General features: G+C 47.8%; 1 protein-coding gene across 1 annotated transcript in view; it reads right to left on the bottom strand.

Moving 5' to 3' along the window:
- Positions 1-486: 486 nt before the first annotated feature.
- The window catches only part of LOC137346258 (butyrophilin subfamily 1 member A1-like), a 37785-nt gene continuing 21674 nt past the window's right edge, over positions 487-16597 (bottom strand). The window contains exons 4-8 of the mRNA XM_068009717.1: positions 10561-10899; positions 9377-9661; positions 7819-7857; positions 7691-7717; positions 487-4742 (exon numbers count right to left, since the gene is read on the bottom strand). Coding sequence (XP_067865818.1) covers positions 4204-4742; positions 7691-7717; positions 7819-7857; positions 9377-9661; positions 10561-10899 — 1229 coding nt within the window. The 3' untranslated portion in view covers positions 487-4203. The remainder of the gene's footprint in view (positions 4743-7690; positions 7718-7818; positions 7858-9376; positions 9662-10560; positions 10900-16597) is intronic.

The raw sequence follows: 16597 nt of genomic DNA, 5'->3' as shown, positions 1-16597 counted from the left end.
CTGGAACTGTACTGTCCTGTCCAGATTGGGGCAGAGGTATTGATCCTGGGATCTCACTGGCTTGTACAGATTAGGACTGGGATATTGACCCCAGGATCTCACTGTTCCGTACAGATTGGGGCGGGGATATTGACTCTGGGATCTCACTGTCCCGTACAGATTGGGGTAGGGATTTTGACCCCCGGACCTCAGTGCTGTACAGATTGGAGCGGGGATTTGACTCTGGGACCTCACTGTCCCGTACAGATTGGGGGAGGGATTTTGACCCCCGGACCTCACAGTGCTGTCCAGATTGGGGCAGGGATATTGACCCTGGGATCTCACAGTGCTGTACAGATTGGGACGAAGGTATTGACCTCTGGACCTCACTGTCCCTTACTGAGTAAGACTCTTAAAAAGGGGGATGGGTGGGGCGGGGTTCATTTCCCTCTGAGGTCCTGACCGGTGTACTGAGTATCAATCGCACAAAACAGATTTTGGATACAATTTCCACTTTATGTGTAACACCTTTATTAACTCACTAAGCAATAGTATATGCTTACAACACCAGTTGCTTCCTAGACCCGCGTACAGGAGCTGATTCCGGATGGTCAGATCGGCTGAACGACTTCTCCTGCGTGATTTCCTGTGACTGACCAAGTAACACTTCCCGGCTGCAGCAACAATGTCCTTGTGAGCTGTGGCTTTACCCCCCTTTCTGACCCTGGCCCCTCAACATATAAGGTAATGTTTTGAATTGGGTCATCCGATTGGGTTTCAGTGCCTTTTCAATCCCACCCTGGCTATGCAAGACACCTGCATGTGGTCATAATCTGCTCTCAGCACGGGGGGTCGTGGGTGCACACCACACAGGGATGTGATATCTGCATCTTGATAAGGCAAGAAGGAAAACCATTCACACACATTTCCAAAGGCCATTGTCCCCGAGTGTGGTCGTAGACAGACTATTTGATGTTTTAACAGTCCAGGTTACCACATCAGTGGCATGTCATGACTAGGTGTGTATGTGGGGGTCCTTGATCAGTTACATTGTCTTTTTATTTTTAAAATATCCAATATGAACCCCAGTGATGATTGGGGTGGGGATATTGATCCTGGGAACTCACTGTCCCGTACAGATTGGGACAGGAATATTGACCCCGGGACCTCACTGTCCCGTACAGATTGGGGTGGGGATATTGACCCCGGGTCCTCACTGTCCGTACAGATTGGGGTGGGAATATTGACCCCGGGACCTCACTGTCCCGGACAGATTGGGGCGGGGATATTGATCCTGGGAACTCCCTGTCCCGTACAGATTGGGGCGGGGATATTGACCCCGGGACCTCACTGTCCCGTACAGATTGGGGCGGGGATATTGACCCCGGGACCTCACTGTCCCGTACAGATTGGGGCGGGGATATTGACCCCGGGACCTCACTGTCCCTTACAGATTGGGGCGGGGATATTGACCCCGGGACCTCACTGTCCCGTACAGATTGGGGCGGGGATATTGACCCCGGGACCTCACTGTCCCGGACAGATTGGGGCGGGGATATTGACCCCGGGACCTCACTGTCCCTTACAGATTGGGGCGGGGATATTGACCCCGGGACCTCACTGTCCCGTACAGATTGGGGCGGGGATATTGACCCCGGGACCTCACTGTCCCTTACAGATTGGGGCGGGGACATTGACCCCGGAACCTCACTGTCCCTTACAGATTGGGGCGGGGATATTGACCCCGGGACCTCACTGTCCCGGACAGATTGGGGTGGGGATATTGATCCTGGGAACTCACTGTCCAGGACATATTGGGGCGGGGATATTGATCCTGGGACCTCACTGTCCAGTACAGATTGGGGCGGGGATATTGACCCCGGGACCTCACTGTCCCGTACAGATTGGGGCGGGGATATTGATTCTGGGAACTCACTGTCCCGTACAGATTGGGGCGGGGATATTGACCCCGGGACCTCACTGTCCCGTACAGATTGGGGCGGGGATATTGACCCCGGGACCTCACTGTCCCGTACAGATTGGGGTGGGGATATTGAACCCGGGTCCTCACTGTCCCGTACAGATTGGGGTGGGGATATTGACCCCGGGACCTCACTGTCCGTACAGATTGGGGTGGGGATATTGATCCTGGGACCTCACTGTCCCGTACAGATTGGGACAGGAATATTGACCCCGGGACCTCACTGTCCCGTACAGATTGGGGTGGGGATATTGATCCTGGGACCTCACTGTCCAGTACAGATTGGGGTGGGGATATTGAACACAGGTCCTCACTGTCCAGTACAGATTGGGACAGGAATATTGACCCCGGGACCTCACTGTCCAGTACAGATTGGGGCGGGGATATTGATCCTGGGAATTCACTGTCCCGTCCAGATTGGCGTGGGGATATTGACCCCGGGACCTCACTGTCCCGTACAGATTGGGGCGGGGAGATTGACCCCGGGTCCTCACTGTCCAGTACAGATTGGGGAGGGGATATTGGACCCGGGTCCTCACTGTCCCGTACAGATTGGGGTGGGGATATTGAACCCGGGACCTCACTGTCCAGTACAGATTGGGGCGGGGAGATTGACCCCGGGACCTCACTGTCCAGTACAGATTGGGGCGGGGATATTGAACCCGGGACCTCACTGTCCAGTACAGATTGGGGCGGGGAGATTGACCCCGGGACCTCACTGTCCCGTACAGATTGGGGCGGGGATATTGACCCCGGGACCTCACTGTCCCGTACAGATTGGGGCGGGGATATTGATCCTGGGACCTCACTGTCCAGTTCAGATTGGGGTTTGGATATTGACCCCGGGACCTCACTGTCCAGTACAGATTGGGGCGGGGAGATTGACCCCGGGTCCTCACTGTCCAGTACAGATTGGGGTTTGGATATTGACCCCGGGACCTCACTGTCCAGTACAGATTGGGGCGGGGAGATTGACCCCGGGTCCTCACTGTCCAGTACAGATTGGGGTGGGGATATTGAACCCGGGTCCTCACTGTCCAGTACAGATTGGGGCGGGGATATTGAACCCGGGTCCTCACTGTCCAGTACAGATTGGGGCGGGGATATTGACCCCGGGTTCTCACTGTCCAGTACAGATTGGGGTGGGGATATTGACCCCGGGTCCTCACTGCCCAGTACAGATTGGGGTGGGGTTATTGATCCTGGGACCTCACTGCCCAGTACAGATTGGGGTGGGGAGATTGAACCCAGGTCCTCACTGTCCAGTACAGATTGGGGTGGGGATATTGAACCCGGGTCCTCACTGCCCAGTACAGATTGGGGTGGGGATATTGAACCCGGGTCCTCACTGTCCAGTACAGATTGGGGTGGGGATATTGAACCCGGGTCCTCACTGCCCAGTACAGATTGGGGTGGGGTTATTGATCCTGGGACCTCACTGCCCAGTACAGATTGGGGTGGGGAGATTGAACCCGGGTCCTCACTGCCCAGTACAGATTGGGGTGGGGATATTGAACCCGGGTCCTCACTGTCCAGTACAGATTGGGGCGGGGATATTGGACCCGGGTCCTCACTGTACCGTACAGATTGGGGTGGGGATATTGACCCCGGGACCTCACTGTCCAGTACAGATTGGGGCGGGGATATTGACCCCGGGACCTCACTGTACCGTACAGATTGGGGTGGGGATATTGACCCCGGGACCTCACTGTCCAGTACAGATTGGGGCGGGGATATTGACCCCGGGACCTCACTGTCCAGTACAGATTGGGGTGGGGATATTGACCCCGGGACCTCTCTGTACCGTACAGATTGGGGTGGGGAGATTGACCCCGGGACCTCACTGTCCAGTACAGATTGGGGCGGGGATATTGAACCCGGGTTCTCACTGTCCAGTACAGATTGGGGTGGGGATATTGAACCCGGGTTCTCACTGTACCGTACAGATTGGGGTGGGGATATTGACCCCGGGACCTCACTGTACCGTACAGATTGGGGTGGGGATATTGACCCCGGGACCTCACTGTCCCGTACAGATTGGGGTGGGGATATTGACCCCGGGACCTCACTGTCCAGTACAGATTGGGGCGGGGATATTGATCCTGGGACCTCACTGTCCAGTACAGATTGGGGCGGGGATATTGGACAGCTCAGTACCACATTCACCTATCAGAGGGGCTAAGAAATGTATCCAGTATTGCTCCAAATCCAGTGATTTTCAATCTGTTACTCTCCTCTGAGCTCTAGGCTTTGGGGTTGCGCAGTCGGAGGGGCTTGGTGTTCTTTTGCCAGTCGTATAAACCCGGGCAGAGGAACGGGTAGAGTGTCTCGGTGAAGTTAACAGCGAACGTGTACAGGTGTAGCTGGTTCCCCACATCGAAGAAGGACACCTGCCCCCGTTCGTAGTTCAGGTACACTCCGAGCACAGTCGGGTTCTCACTCAGCACCAGGGATCTGGTCGGCGAGTCCACGGCCTGGTACTCCATCTCACTGAGGTGGGACAGGCTCCAGTGGCCGACCCCAGGCACCCCTTTGACCTTGCCCTTCCTGTTGACCGTCTTGGCAGCCAGGCCCAGGTCCCAGGTGTCCTTGTGGCCTACATCCACCTCCCAGTAGTGCTTGCCCGAGGTGAAGCCCTCGGAGGCCAGGACACAGTGACTGACCAGGAACCTCTCGGCGTTTTCAGCGACCTGTTGCCGCGTGTGACTGTCCGACACGCTTGTCGCTCCCTCCGACAGGATGAGCCACGGATTCGCCGTGTCCGGATCCAGTGTCAAAGAAACTGAAGTGGGAAGAGAGAAAGAGAGAAAAAAAAATACAATTCATTTTACGTATCGGTTTAATCTCAAACTCCAGCGGACAGCCCGGCCTGCACCCTATCCAATCTATCAAATTAGAAGTTCTGCCATTAGCTGCAATCTGCATAACAAAGGGATTTATCACAGAGCAGAGGAGACCATTCGGCCCATCGTTCCTGTGCTGGCTCTTTGAAAAAGCTATCCAATTAGTCCCACTCCCCGCCCTGCTCTTCCTTTGCAGCCCAATAACTTTTTGCTTTTCAAATATTTACCCAATTTCTTTTCAAAGGTATTCACTCTGCTTCCACCAGCCTTTCAGGCTGCGCATTCCAGATCATAACAAGCTCCTCTGGTTCCTTTGCCAATTACCATAAATCTATGTCCGCTGGTTACTGACCCTTATGCCACTAGAAACAGTTTCTCCCTATCTATTCTACCACAGCTCTATTAAATTTCGCCTTAGCCTTCCCTGTTCTAAGGAGGACAACCCCTTACTTTTTCCCTTCGAACAACTGAAGGTGGCCATTAATCGTTTGGCCCCAAACCCCCGCGCCATGCTCCAAATACCTCCCTCACGGCCAATTACAGAGTCTACAACACCTAAACAGTCCATTTGGCACAAAACGTCCATGTTAGCACTTAGACTCCACAGGATCCTCCTCCAACCCCTCTTCATCAAAGTATCAGCATGTCCCTCTATTCCTTTCTCCCTCGTGATTATCCAGCTTCCCCTTAAAGACATCTCTGCTCTTCAGCTCAACTGCTCCCTGCACTAGCAAGTTCCACATTCTCACCACTCTCCGGGTAAAGACGTTTCTCCTGAATTTCCAGTTGGATTTATTAGTGACGATCTTATATTTATGACCTCTAATATTGGACTCCCCAATAAGTGGACAACTCTTCATGTCTACCCTTTCAAACTCTGAAAGAGCTCTAATCAGGTCACCCCTCACTCTTCTCTTTTCTAGAGAAAAGAACAGTAGCCAGTTCAGCCTTTGAGTTTATCCTCTCAATTCTGGTATCATTCTAGCCAATCTTCTCCCTCTCAAGTGTCTCTCGGTCCTTTTTATAATATGGAGAATCAGAACTGTCCTCCAAGTGTGCTCGAATTAATATTCGATACAGGCTTCGCATAACGTCTCTGCTTTTTTTCATTTCTATTGCTCTAGAAATGAACCCCAGTGTTTGGTTTTCTTTTTGTATTAATTATTAATCTGCATTGCTACCTTGAACATCTCTACCTCCAAATCCCTCTGTTCCTCTACCCCCATTTCAACTCTTACTTACCAAGGCGTATGGGGCCTCCCTATTCTTCCTACCAAAACGCACCACCTCACACTAACCTGTACTGAAGTCCATTTGACCTTTGAACTTTAAATTGAAGGGATCATGGAGCAGCAGTCAGGCCAGGAAGTTCTGGCGGGGTTTCTGCATGGTAGCTAAAGCCGAACGAACAAAAATATACTTTTTCTTTTTTTACTGTAATGTGGGTTACAAGGCAGAATCTACCGCCCAACTGCAGGTGTCCTGAAGGAAATAAAGAGTCAACCACATTGAGGAACCATATGGGAAGGGATTTGGAGCAAACGTGGGGAGGGGGAAGGGCCCCGTTTATCAACGGACCAGTTTTCATATTTTAATCTGGTCCCCGTCGTGGGACTACCAGTTTTATGACAAACAGGAGGAGGCCATTCAGCCCCTCAAGCCTGCTCCACCATTCAACTAGATCATAGCTGATCCCTATCTCAGATCCATTTCCCCACGTTTGCTCCGAATCCCTTGATGTCCTTAACAAAAATCTATCAAGTCTCAACTTCAACTGTCCCCCAGCTTTTAGATGAGTTCTAGATTTGTACTATCCTTTGTGCGATGATGTGATTCCCGAATTCCCTCCTAGACGGCCTAACTTAATCTTAAGATTGTGCCCCTTTGTTCTTGACTCACCCACCAGAGGAAATCGCTCCCATCAACCCTTTCAAATCCTTTGAACATTTTAAACACCTCGTTCAGGTCACCTCAGCCTTCTAAGCTCAAGGGAATACAAGCCAAGTTTGGCCTTTTTAGCCCTGGTATCATTCTGGTGAATCTGTGCCAATGTATCCTCCCTAAGGTGCAGTGGCCAGAACTGGACCCAGTACTCCAGGTGGGGTCTGGCCAAGGCTTTATATAACTGAAGTATAACTTCCACCCTTTTGTATTCCAGACCCCTCGAGATAAGCGAATTATACAATTTGGGGTTTGAACTGAACAACTGGATTGCTAGTCCCGCACCAAATCCACGAGGCTACTCCGTAGACACATACATAGTTATAGTGAAGGCATTTTTGTAGATCATTTTCCAATTGGCCTGAGGTCCTCCTTTGCCTTCCTCACTACAAGGACTGGGTGAACGGAAATTTCCCCTCCAGTCAACTATGGGGCAGTCTGGACAGTGAATGTTAGGAAGCCGTTCACCTTGTGGAGGCATCGCAGCTGAGTTTGTTTTTTTAAATTCACTCACGGGCACCGCTGGCTAGGCCAGCATTTATTGCCCTTCCCGAATCGCCCTTGAGAAGGTGGTGGTGAGCTGCCTTCTTGAATACAACTGCCATTTCAGTGGGCAGTCAAGAGTCAACTACATTGCTGTGGGTCTGGGGTAATATGTCGGCCAGACCAGGTGAGGACGGCAGATTTTTCCCGAAAGGGAACCAGATGGGTTTTTACGACAATCTGCTAATTTCACAGTTGCCATTACTGAGACTAACTTTTTAATTTTTGGGTTAATTCAGTTTAAATTCCCCAGCTGCGGTCCCTGTGGTGGGACTTGAACCCATAACTCCAGATCATTAAACCGTGTATGGGGAACGGGGGGGTGGGGGATGGTAGAGAATGTCTCTCTTTTGAGGTCTGACCAGTTTTCTCACCTCACTCAGTTCCAGCATGTTTCACTTACCCGAGTAACCGTGCATTCTGCTCCATTCTGCGAAACAAAACATGGAGAGAGTCCTGGGTCAATTATGACTGACCAAAATCAATAAAAGAGTTAAACAGTGACTTTAATCATAAAGTAAAAAATCTTACCGGCGTCACTAACACGGAATTGAGCATATGGAAGAAAATCTGCAAATAAACGTCGATAAAGAGGAAGCGAGTTAATGAGATCATATATAAAGCTCCTTAGGTTAGTAACGCCCTCAACCCACTGGGTAATGAAGGGATTGATATTCTTCCTCCCACCACCGGTGGCGCTGCAACACTTCTCAGCTAATCACTGAAATCAATGGTCCAGATTCTGCATTATAAATAATGGTGGGAATATCAGCGCTCACCATTATGAAGGCATACTTCAGACAGCAACTCAGCTCCCGAGGTCTGCCTATGGGCAGTTAAATACAGAAGAAACTGTCTGATTTGCCCTGTTCCTCCACAAGCTTCATCTGCCAGTAGACTCAGTATTGGAACCCACTGGTACTTACCTACCAGATACCCGCAAAAGACAGCAGAAAAGGCTAGGGCTGGTGCATTCAAGAGCAAGTGGATTTTTAAACAGCGCAATCAGTCATAATTACTGCCAAACAACCTCCCTGGCCCTGAAAATTTAATTTTACAAGTGTGCAGTCCCATTCCTTGAAAATCTAACTATTGTCAGAAAGTTTCTTTCTTCATTTTATCTCTCCCTTAATCCCATCTTTTATTCCCTCTCTTTCACTTTCTGTACATGATTTGCTATTGAATTAAAAACTTGAACTTAGTTTTTTTTTGTGGGTGTCACTGGCAAGGCCAGCATTTGTTGCCCAGCCTTAATTACCCTTGAACTGAGTGGCTTGCTAGGCCATTTCAGAGGGCAGTTAAAAGTCAACTACATTGCTGTGGGTCTGGGGTCAAATGTAAGCCAGACTGGGTAAGGCAGACTTCCTTCCCGAAAGGACAGTAGTGAACCAGATGGGTTTTTATGACAATCAATGAGAGCAACATGGCACCATTACTGAGACTGGCTTTCAATTCCAGATCTTTATTTATTAATTGAATTTGAATTCCACCAGCTGCTGCAGTGGGATTTGAACTCATATCCCCAGGACATTAGACAGGGCCACTGGATTACTAGCACACTGATATTACCACTGTGCCACCGTCGCCCTCTACCTCCTATTTTAGGCACTGCATGTGTCCCAGTGAGGATTCTTCTATCTGATTGCCTGAAGAGATGCACTGTTGCTTGCAATGCTCACACATGTCACCTGTAGATCTGCACTGGAAAGAATCTCTCAGAATTGTAAGATGCTGCACGAAAACCCACGAAAATCCTGAGGGCAGCTGTAAACACAGTGAACGAAAGGCACCGTCACTGCTACCCTGGGAGTGTTTGATGGGACAGTGTAGAGGGAGCTTTACTCTGTATCTAACCCCGTGCTGTATCTGTCCTGGGAGTGTTCGATGGGACAGTGTAGAGGGAGCTTTACTGTGTACCTAACCTGTGCTGTACCTGCCCTGCAGGTGCTCATTGCTGATACTGGCTACCTGAAATGGGAAAATAATCCATTCGCAGCAGCGACACCCCCTCACATAGTGAGCAGGCAATTCACACAAGAGATTTTTTTTAAACCTTGATAATGAAGCTTTGAAAGTTGGAATCACTGACCTACTACATGTGCAGTTGACACCTTTTTAATGTTCTTCTGTATGTTTTGGATGATGCAGGTCACAGAGGGTGAAGCACCATTTGTTGCTCGATATTGGATATCCACATTGTAGAGGTCCTGCTTGCCTGTTGCTTTGGTTACTGTCGACAGTGGCACCAGGTTGTTTCCATCACTGTCTTTCCAGATGATGCCAGGTTCAGGGTACCAGCCCTTGGATTGGCAAATATAAACAATGCTGCTGTCATTCAGCTGCATTATCGATAAACTTGGCTTCGTTCCAAAGGCTGGAAAAGGATACAATGATTGGCTCAATCAGGAAGAAAGACTAGCATTTATATAGCAACTTTGACAATTTCAGGGCATCCCAAAGCCCTTTGAAGCCAATGGAGTGTAGTCACTGTTGTAACATAGCAGCGAGTTCCCACAAACATGCGATAAATGAGCAGATAACCTGTTTTAGTTCTTAAAAATTCTTCCATGGGATGTGGGCATCGCTGGCAGGGCCAGCATTTGTTGCCCAACCCTAATTGCCCTGGAACTGGGTGGCTTGCTCGGCCATTTCAGAGGGCAGTTAAGAGTCAACCACATTCCTATGGGTCTGGAATCATATGTAGGCCAGACCAGGTAAGGACAGCAGATTTCCTTCCCTAAAGGACATTAGTAAACCAGATGGGTTTTTACAACAATTGATGATAGTTTCAATTCCACATATTTTGAATTAATTAATTGAATTTAAATTCTACCAGCTGCTGTGGTGGGATTTGAACCCATCTCCCCAAGGAATTAGCCTGGGCCTCTGGATTACCAGATCTGCGACATTATCACTATGCCACTGTCTCCTCCAGTGATGGTGGTTGAGAGACAAATATTGGCCAGGACACCCCGGAGAGAACTCCCTTGCTATTCTCCAAGATAGTGGCAGTGAGATCTTTTGCACCACCCAAGAGGACAGACGAGGCCTCAGTTTACCATCTCCCCCTTCAACAGGGCAGCACTCCCGCAGCACTGCACTGGGAGAGCATCAGCGTGCTCAAGTCTCCTGTGTGGGACTCCAACCAACAAGCTTCTGACTCAGAGGTGAGAGTGATACCCACTGAGCCACAGCTGGCCCCACTGCATGTGGGAGGGGGAGCTCGGTCACATCAGGCAGGCTGCAGTTGCATAACCAGTGGCCCCATCTTACCGACAATGCTTAGCTCCATGACCATGTCGCTGGAATAGCCTTTGGAGGTGACAGTGCAACGGTATTTCCCAGCGTCAGACTCCTTCACCCCTTGTAGTTTGATCGACAGATTTCCGCCAGCCCGCTGATCTTCAAAGAGGTGAGTCCCAGCCCTGGAGGATTGGCACGGGCCTTTCTGGGCATCGCCACATATCAGGATCGTGGCACCAGAGTCCAGATTTCTCCATTCAATTTGCAGGTTCCCGTCCTGTCTGGAGTTCACCACCGAACAGTTCAGTACGACATCTTCACCTACATGGGCCACAGTGAGGTAGTCCGGCCCTTTAACAATAAAGGGGCCTGGAACATAAAGAAAAGAACAAATTGACATTTCTACCGTGCCTTTCGCCACCTCAGGAGGTCCCAACGCGATTTACACCCAATGAAATATTTCTTTTGAAGTGTAGTCACTGCTATAATGCAGGAAACCCGACTGTATTTGCATACAGCAAGCTCCCACAAGCATCAAGTGAGATAGTGGCCGGATCATCTGTTTTGTTTTAAACAATGTCGACTGAGGAATAAATATTGCACAGGAGAACTCCACTGCTTGTCTTTGAAAAAAATACCATGGGATCATTTACATCCAGAGAGGCCAGACATGGTTCAATTACCTGAAAGACAGCACTTCTGACAGTGCAGCACTCCTTCAGTACTTCTAAGCTATTAGTGACATTAACCTATAAACCTCCAATGTGCCATTTTGCTGGTAGTTTAGTAGCGTAGAACAGCACTATGTAAAATCCAGTAGGTACATTACTGCAGATAGGACAAGTGTTAGAATCATAGAATGGTTACTGCACAAAGGAGGCCATTCGGCCCATCATGTCCGTGCCAGCTCTCTGCAAGAGCAACTCAGCTAGTCCCACTCCCTCGCCTTTTCACCGTCGCCCCACAATTCTTTTCTGCACATAATTATTCAATTCCCTATTGAAAGCCACGATTGAATCTGCCTCCACCACACTCTCAGGCAGCACATTCCAGATCCTAACTACTCACTGCACCAAAAAAAAATGTTTTCCTCCTGTCACCTTTGGTTCTTTTGCCATTCACCTTAAATCAATCATTGTCCTCTGATTCTCAACTCTTCACCAACAGAGACAGTTCCTCTCTATCTACTTTATCCGGACCACTCACAATTTTGAACATCTCTATCAAAACCTCCTCTCAACCTTCTCTTCTCCAAGGACAATCCCAGCTTCTCCAATCTATCCCAACTAACTGACAGCTCTCATCCCTGGCAGCAATCTCATAAATTTTTTCTGCACCCTCTCTAATGCCTTCAAGTCTTTCCTAAAGTGCGGTGCCCAGAACTGGATACAATACTCCAGTTGAGGCTGATCCAGTGTTTTATAAAGGTTCATTATAACGTCTTTGCTTTTGTACTCTCTGCCTCTATTTATAAAGCCCAGGATCCCATATGCCTTCGCAACTGCTTTCTCAACCTGCCCTGCCACCTTCACCAATTTGTGCACATATACCCCCAGGTCCCTCTGCCCCTGCACCCCCTTTAGAACTGTATCATTTGTTTTATCTATTGCCTCTCCTCCTTCTTCAGTGTTACCATCGCTGTCAGGACAGTGGGACCTCTGCTAGCTGCACTCCAATCATCCCTCTTCCTGATAGCTTGCCAAAATTTAGGCGGGCAATCAATCACAGCGTCACCTCATTCCACAGCCTATAACACCAATCCCCTTCTGTCAGCTACAAGATCAACCACAGTGCCCTAGAAGGCTCAAACGTAGCTTATATGATCCGTTTTGTAATCTTCTTGTATTGTATATTCCGGAGAGGGAGGTGGGGGTGCAGTTTTGGCTATACCAGACAGGCAAGGCGGAAACAGGACTGTCGATTATCCACCAATTCCCAAATCCCACTGAGAGGTGGATCTCCCCATCCTCGTGGATAATGGGCGTTCTGAATCGTATGAAGAATGGGCCTGAAATTGCTTCATTTTGGGCAAGAGAAGGCTCGAGATATTATTCAAGCTCCTCACAGGAACAGATATAAGAAGTGTTGATAATATTTTCAAGTTTCACATCAAGTTTGAAAGAAGGAAGATGCGCAGTTTAGACTTAACCAGTTCATACAGATAGTGGTGATTATATTAGAGGGACTGTCCAGGGTGGAGTGGGGTTACGGGGGGGGGGGGGGGCGGGGAGATGGGGGGGCAATAGTGTGGGAGAATCCAACAGGTTGTTGAGGGAAGGAGTAATTTAGAGATATTACATAGAATTCATTGCACAGAAACAGGCCATTCGGCCCAATTGGTCTGTGCTGCACATGAGCCTCCTCCCACCCTACTTCAGCTCACCCAATCAGCGTATCCGTCCATTCCTTTCATTCCTTTCTCCCTCTTGTGCTTATCTAGCTTCCCCTTAAATACAGCTGTGTTATCTGTCTCAACGACTCCTTGTGGGAGTGAGTTCCATATTCCCACCATTCTCTGGGTAAGGAGGTTTCTCCTGAATTCTCCGTGGGAATATCGGGGGAAAACCTCCTCAGCATTCTCCTGATTAGTTTTTAAGTTCATTCTCGGGATGTGGGCATCGCTGGCAAGGCCAGCATTTAGTGGGCATCGCTGGCCATTTACTGCCCATCCCTAGTTGCCCTTGAGAAGGTGGTGAGCTGCCTTCTGGAGCCGCTGCAATCTGTACGGTGAAGGAGATTCCACAGTGCTGTCAGATAGAATGTTCCAGGTCCTGACACAAAGATGATTAATGAACCGCGACATATCTCCAACAATTTCCCCATGTAAGCTTTACTTATGGCATTGCCCTTGGGCCCTTGTAGGTTGTATATAACTCAGTAACAATTTGCGTTTATATAGTGCCTTTAACGTTGAATGATGTGATGAGTAATGAGACAAGTGCATTTAAAATTTAAAAAAGGGGACGGATTGAATAAACTAAAAAGAGGAGGTAATGAATACACTAGCAGGGTTTAAAATTGATAAGGAGGAGGTATTAGATAGGCTGTCTATCACCAGGACCAGGACCAGATGAGACATATCCAAGGCTACTGAGGGAAGCGAGAGTGGAAACTGTGGAGGCACTGGCCTTAATTTTTCAATCTTCCTTAGACTCTGGGGTGGTGCCAGAGGACTGGAGAATTGCAAAATCAAAAAAGGATGTCAAGATAAGCCCAGCAACTACAGGCCAGTCAGTTTAACTTCGGTGGTGGGGAAACGTCTAGAAACAATAATTTGGGACAAAATTAATAGCACATGGACAACTGCAGGTTAATGAAGGAAAACCAGCATGGATTTGTTAATGGAAAATCAGGTTTAACTAACTTGTTGGAGTTTTTTGATGAGGTAACGGAGTGGGTTGATGAGGGCAATGCTGTTGATGTGGTGTTAATGGACTTTCAAAAGGCATTTGATACATTGCCACACAACAGACGTGTGAGCAAAATTATAGCTCATGGAATAAAAGGAATGGTAGCAACATGGATACAAAATTGACTGAGTGACAGGAAACAAAGACTAGTAGTTAATGGATGTTTTTTTCTGGCTGAAGGAAGTTTTATAGTGGAGTTCCCCAGGGATCAGTGTTGGGACCATTGCTCTTCTTGATGTATATTAATGACCTAGACCTTGGTGTACAGGGCACAATTTCAAAATTTGCTGAGGATACGAAACTTGGAAGCACTGTGAACTGTGAGAAGGATACTGTGGAACTTCAAAAGGACATAGACAAGTTGGTGGAATGGGCAGACAGGTGGCAGATGAAGTTCAGTGCAGAGAAATGTGAAGTGATTCATTTTGTTAGGAAGAACATGGAGAGACAATATAGAATAAAGGATACAATTTTAAAGGGGGTGCAGGAGCAGAGGAACCTAGGTGTATATGTGCATAAATCATTGAAGGTGGCAGGACAGGTTGAGAGAGCAGTTGATAAAACATACAGTATCCTGGGCTTTATTAATAGGGGCAGAGAGTACAAGAGCAAGGAAGTTATGTTGAACTTGTATAAGACACTCGTTCGTCCTCAGCTGGTGTATTGTGTCCAATTCTGGGCACCATATTTAAGGAAAGACGTAAAGGCATTGGAGAGAGTACAGAAAAGATTCACAAGAATGGTTCCAGGGATGAGGAATTTCGGTTATGAAGATAGATTGGAGAAGTTGGGACTGTTTTCCTTGGAAAAGAGAAGGTTGAGAGGTGATTGATAGAGGTATTCAAAATCATGAGGGGTTTGGACAGAGGAGATAGAGAGAAACTGTTCCCAATGGTGAAAGGATCGAGAATGAGAGGGCACGGATTTAAAGTACTTGGTAAGAGAAGCAATGGTGACCTGAGGAAAAACTTTTTCACGCAGCGAGTGGTTAGGATCTGGAATTCACTGCCAGAAAATGCAGTGGAGGCAGGTTCAATCGAGGTATTCGAACAGGAATTAGACAGTTACGTGAAAAGGAAGAATGTAAAGGGTTATGGGGAGAAGGTGGGGGAATGGCACCAAGTGAATTGCTGACTCGGAGGGCTGGTGCAGACATGACGGGCCGAATGGCCTCCTTCCGTGCTGTGACAATTCTGTGATTCTGATTCTGTAATCAAACTCAAAGAGGATAAGACCCCTGGTCCAGATGAATGGAATCCATGCATTTTAAAAGAATCTAGGGAAGAGATAGCAGAGGCATCACTACACATTACTAATAATTCGATAGAAAAATGTGTCATGCCAGAGGACTGGCTAATGTAATTCCTATATTTAATAAGGGGGAACAGAACGTACCCAGGGAATTATAGACCAGTCAACTTAACATTGGTGGTAGGAAAAAATAATGGAATCCTTACTAAAGGAGAAAATACAGAAGATCATCGAGAAAAGAAAAATATAATAATGAACAGTCAGCATGGATTTTAAAAGGGAAAATCTTGCTTGACTAACCTAATTAAATATTTTGAGTATGTGACTGAGAGAGTAGACAATGGTAATGCTGTAGATATAATTTATCTGAATTTTAGAAAGGCCTTCGATAAGGTGCCCCATAATAGACTAATGAATAAGGCCGGGGAATGTGGAGTCAGGGGATAAGTAGCAGAATGGATTGCTAGTTGTCGACAAGACAGAAAGCAGAGAGTGGGAGTAAAGGGTAGTTATCCAGAGTGGCAGAAGGTGGGAAGTGGTGTTCCACAAGGATCACTGCTGTTCACAATTTACATTAACAATTTGGACTACAGAGTCAGAAACACAATTTATAAATTTGCAGATGACACCCAACACAGGGGGACAGTCAATACAATGGAAGACTGCAACAAATTACAGGAGGGCAATAATAAACTTGAGAATGGGCAAACAATTGGCAAATGAAGTCCAATACAGATAAATGTGAGGTAGTACATTTTGATAGGAAGAATAGGGAGGTCACTTATTACTTGGAATGTGTGAGACTAGGTGGGGTAGAGGAATAAAGGCATCTCGGAGTACAAATACACCAATCACTAAAAGTTGCACCAGAGGCTCGCAAAGCCATTGAAAAAAGCAAACCCAGCACTAGGCTTTATTCCTAGCAGGATAGAATTGAAAAGGAGGGAGGTTATGAGAGGTTATTGAACCTCGGTTGGAGCACACTTAAGAGTGCTGTGTGTAGTTCTAGCTGCCATATTATGAAAAGGATATGGAGACACTGGAGAGGGAGCATAGAGGATTTACAAGGAAAGGATTAACAGGCTGAGTCTCTCTTCTCTTGAAAAAAGAAAGCTGACGAGTGACTTAACAGAGGTCTTTAAAATTATGAAAGGTTTTGATCAAGTGGATACAGAGAGAATGTTTCCTCTTGTGGGGAAGAGCATCACGAGAGGCTGTCAATATAATCACCAAGAAATCCAATCGGGAATTCAGAAAAACTTCATTACCCAGAGAGTGGTGAGAATGTGGAACTCGCTACCACAAGGAGTGGTTGAAGTGATTAATATTGATGCATTTAAGAGGAAGCTAGACAAGCGTATGAGGGAGAAGGGAATAGAGGGTTACGATGATAGATTTCAATGAGG

This window comes from Heterodontus francisci, chromosome 29 (genome assembly GCF_036365525.1).
Source record: "Heterodontus francisci isolate sHetFra1 chromosome 29, sHetFra1.hap1, whole genome shotgun sequence".
Lineage (NCBI taxonomy): Eukaryota > Metazoa > Chordata > Chondrichthyes > Heterodontiformes > Heterodontidae > Heterodontus > Heterodontus francisci.
Note: the sequence above shows the minus strand (reverse complement) of the source record. Positions and strands in the feature narration are given on the sequence as shown.